General features: G+C 36.2%; 1 protein-coding gene across 1 annotated transcript; it reads left to right on the top strand.

The window, feature by feature from the left end:
- Positions 1–843: 843 nt before the first annotated feature.
- On the top strand, positions 844–2,487 carry LOC124891032 (receptor kinase-like protein Xa21). Its single transcript, XM_047402867.1, has 3 exons — positions 844–1,428; positions 1,471–1,999; positions 2,141–2,487. The coding sequence occupies exons 1-3, from the start codon at positions 844–846 to the stop codon at positions 2,485–2,487; spliced, it is 1,461 nt and encodes a 486-aa protein (XP_047258823.1).
- The last annotated feature ends 1,059 nt before the right edge of the window (positions 2,488–3,546 follow it).

Here is a 3,546-nt window from a genome sequence, read left to right as displayed (position 1 = left end):
GTATTTGAGATTAAATCCCATGTTTAATATGTTAAAGGGGTGGGGGAAAGGACTAAAATACTCCTAAGAAAACAAACAAAGTCACAGTTGTCCCTCAGTTGACACGCTGACAGGCTGAAGTAAATGGGCCATGACTTATTAGTCTTGGATTTGGATGAAACTAATTACATTGGAAAGAAGACTCACAGACCTTCCATTTGATATATATCATATCTCCTAGTTCATTATATACAGGAAATTATTATCGTTGGAATTTGACCCTGAAATTGGGGCCTAAAATGCACCCGGAATGCGGGAGCATTTCAAAACAGTGAGTTATGCCACTGAAATGCGCCCAAGATGCGCCCGGAATGAGCCAAAGACATACTATTGACTTGTCTCATCGTATATCAACAAGAAAATCAAGAAACCAAGGTCCGAAAGGTCGAAAATAAATTCCCCGAAGTTTGGAAACTCAAAATGATTCTTAGTCCCTTCTTACACTTAGAAAAATTTCTACTCTTTTCAACTCTATGAGCATACTACTAGGAGCTAACACGTGGAGGATTCTTGAGGGGTGTTACAACGACGATTCGATTTCTAGTTCGAAAATGCAGGGTGTTACACATTCCTGCTGAGATTGGTAAGGTAAAACAACTCCTAGGTCTTTCTCTAAGTAACAATAAATTACAGGGGCATATTCCAGAGGTGGTATGCCATTAGTCTAATTTGGTTAAATTATTTCTGCAAGTTAATGAGCTCTCTGGCTGGATCCCAGAATGCATAGGCAATCTAAGCATGCTACAAGACCTTTGGTTGGGTTCTAACAAATTTTTATGTAAGATTCCTTTGAGCCTTTGGAAGATGAGTGGTCTTCTCTATCTAGATGTGTCACAAAATTCTATAGAGGAAGAAGTTCCACAAGATATTGGAGAACTGAAGGCCATTGTACTATACTTTTACAGTAACAACCTTTCAGGTGTAATACCTAGTAGATTGGGGGAACTCCCGCACCTGCAGTATCTTGACCTATCAAACAATTCATTTTCCAACCAAATTTCATTATCCTTTTCCAACTTGATAAGCTTAGAATACTTGGATCTGTCCTTAAATTCCTTGTCAGGTACTCTTCCTAAGTCCTTGGAAAAACTCTCATACCTTACAAGCATTAATGTTTCATTTAATGTTTTAGATGGTGAGATACCAAGTGGTGGCGTGTTTGTAAATTCCACTCTGCAATCATTTCTTGGGAATAAAGGTCTATGTGGAATGCACATATTGGAGGTTCCTGATTGCCCTATCACTAAATCTGGACAACAATCAAAGTCTAAGAAGCTTGTGCTAAAAATTGTTATTCCAGTGGTTACTTCTTCCTTTATGACATTCTTGTTGGTCTCAATTTGGATAATGAAAAGGACGAAGATAGCAAAGTCCAAAGATGCTGAAAAGGTTCCGGAGATCAACACTTAACCATTGATTTCTTATCATGAGATTCAACGAGCAATAAGTAATTTTGATGGATCAAATTTAATCGGTGTGGGAAGTTCTGTCTCTGTGTACAAAGCAACATTATCTAGCAGAACTGTGGTGGCTATAAAGGTTTTGGATTTGGAAAATGAGCAAGTATGGAAGAGGTTTGATATCGAATGCGAAGTGATGAGAAATGTTAGACATAGAAATCTTGTCCCTCTGATTACTACTTGTTCTAGTGAGTATATAAGAGCCTTTGTTCTGCAATATATGTCCAACGGGAGCCTTGAGAATTGGTTGTACAGAGAAGATTGCCAATTGAACCTTAACCAAAGAGTCATTGTGATGCCAGATGCAGCTATGGAAATTGAATATCTACATCATGGTAATGAAACTCCGATAGTTCACTGCGACCTAAAGACATCAAACATTCTTTTGGATGAAGATATGGTGGCTCATGTTGGTGATTTTGGCATCTCCAAAATTTTAGCGGTAAGCAAGTCTATGGAACACACCAAGACATTGGGCACTCTGGGATATATTGCTCCAGGTATAAGACAAATCCCCTCTCATTGATTTTTGTATCATAATAATGCATCTCCAAAATCTAGAAGTGAAAAAGCAAGTATTTATTTGTACAAAATTGGTGTTACATGTCAATTAACTTTTTTCATTTCATTCCTTTTTAAAGAATATGGCTCGGAGGGAATAGTATCCACTAGTGGTGATGTTTATAGTTACGGAATCATGTTGATGGAGGTTTTGACCAAAAGACGGCCAACAGATGAAGAGATATGCAATGAGAATCTCGACTTGAGGAAATGGATAACACAATCATTTTCAGGAACTATGCTGGAAGTTGTGGATGCCAATCTTTTTCCTGAGGAAGAACAGATCACTTCTAAAGTTGAAATCTGCATAGCTTCCATGGTCGAGTTGGCTTTAGATTGCACAAAGGAAAATCCAGAATCAAGAATAACCATGAAAGACGTAGTCAAGAGGCTTAACAAAATCAAGAACACATTTCTGGAAACGTAGAAGCTAGTATCTCTTCAAGCGGTGTTGTTTCTCAGCTGCAAGTTGATATGTTGCTTTTTGTTTACTTCGTTTCTTTAGTAAAGTCGTTGTATGGTACTACTTGGAGTCATGTAGTGCTTGTAATTCAGAGTGTTGTATTCCCAGCATTTGTAATTTCATTTGAACCTATTTTGCTTTTTTAAAGAAAAATAAAAATAAAAATTTGTAATTATGTTTTGAGTGCTTATATGATTTTAGGCATCGCAGCTATGGACGGAAAGCAAAGGACTTGACTAATGGATAAATCAATTGCAGACTCATATTGGCCTGCTCTGTATCCATGCAGCGATATGCCATTAATGTCATCTGTAGTTCTTATGCTAAGTAGTTCGATGGATCAACAGACGAAAGTGGCAAAGCATGATCCATTAATGGTATTAATCAGCTGAAAAATACCAAGAATTATGTAATTGAGCAACAATATTTTGACTCAACTGTTTTAATCTGTGTACACAGTTTGGCCATTAATCTGATCAGTTGTTCCTCTTTTTGTTTTCATTATTTTTGGTCTATTGCAAACATCTTTTCCTTTAACACTTCAGTATTGACTCACTTTTCTTACCTGAAAAATAAAATTATGGAACGCCTAAATCAGTTTCTGATATTGAACTCTGCACGTATAACTCACACAAACTTTAATATCGGAAATCAAACTTTGGTTTAGTTATTTGGAGGTTACAACAGCTATACAAAAATTTATATTCAAAATTAGACATAGTATAAGTAATCTAAATTATATAGGGAGATTAATTTTACCATACTTTAAACCACGCGACCCCTATAAATGATTTACTAGAGTTTTAAGTTGGTCTTGTTCTCTCATTAGATTTTTTTTTTCATGCCTCTTTATAGGTGGGCAATTCTTGCATTTGCCATAAAGACTTGCTTGCAGGGTCGGCTTGACAGATATCTCAAAGGCAACCTTTTTATGTGAAATGAAAGTTTAAGAGAAAATGTGAAAAGGAATGTACTACTCAACTTATTTTACGGAACATATTTTATAAATTTTATTGCTTGTTT

Source organism: Capsicum annuum, unplaced genomic scaffold (assembly GCF_002878395.1).
Source record: "Capsicum annuum cultivar UCD-10X-F1 unplaced genomic scaffold, UCD10Xv1.1 ctg29128, whole genome shotgun sequence".
NCBI lineage: Eukaryota > Viridiplantae > Streptophyta > Magnoliopsida > Solanales > Solanaceae > Capsicum > Capsicum annuum.
The sequence above is the reverse complement of the archived record's forward strand: the minus strand, read 5'-3'. Positions and strand labels throughout refer to the sequence as shown.

Excerpts from the sequence above, each read along its gene's own strand:
- LOC124891032 (XM_047402867.1), top strand. The coding sequence starts at position 844 with ATGAGTGGTCTTCTCTATCTAGATGTGTCACAAAATTCTATAGAGGAA. Across the intron at positions 1,429-1,470 it reads AGTCCAAAGATGCTGAAAAG|ATTCAACGAGCAATAAGTAA; the intron begins GTTCCGGAGATC and ends TCTTATCATGAG. Across the intron at positions 2,000-2,140 it reads TCTGGGATATATTGCTCCAG|AATATGGCTCGGAGGGAATA; the intron begins GTATAAGACAAA and ends TCCTTTTTAAAG.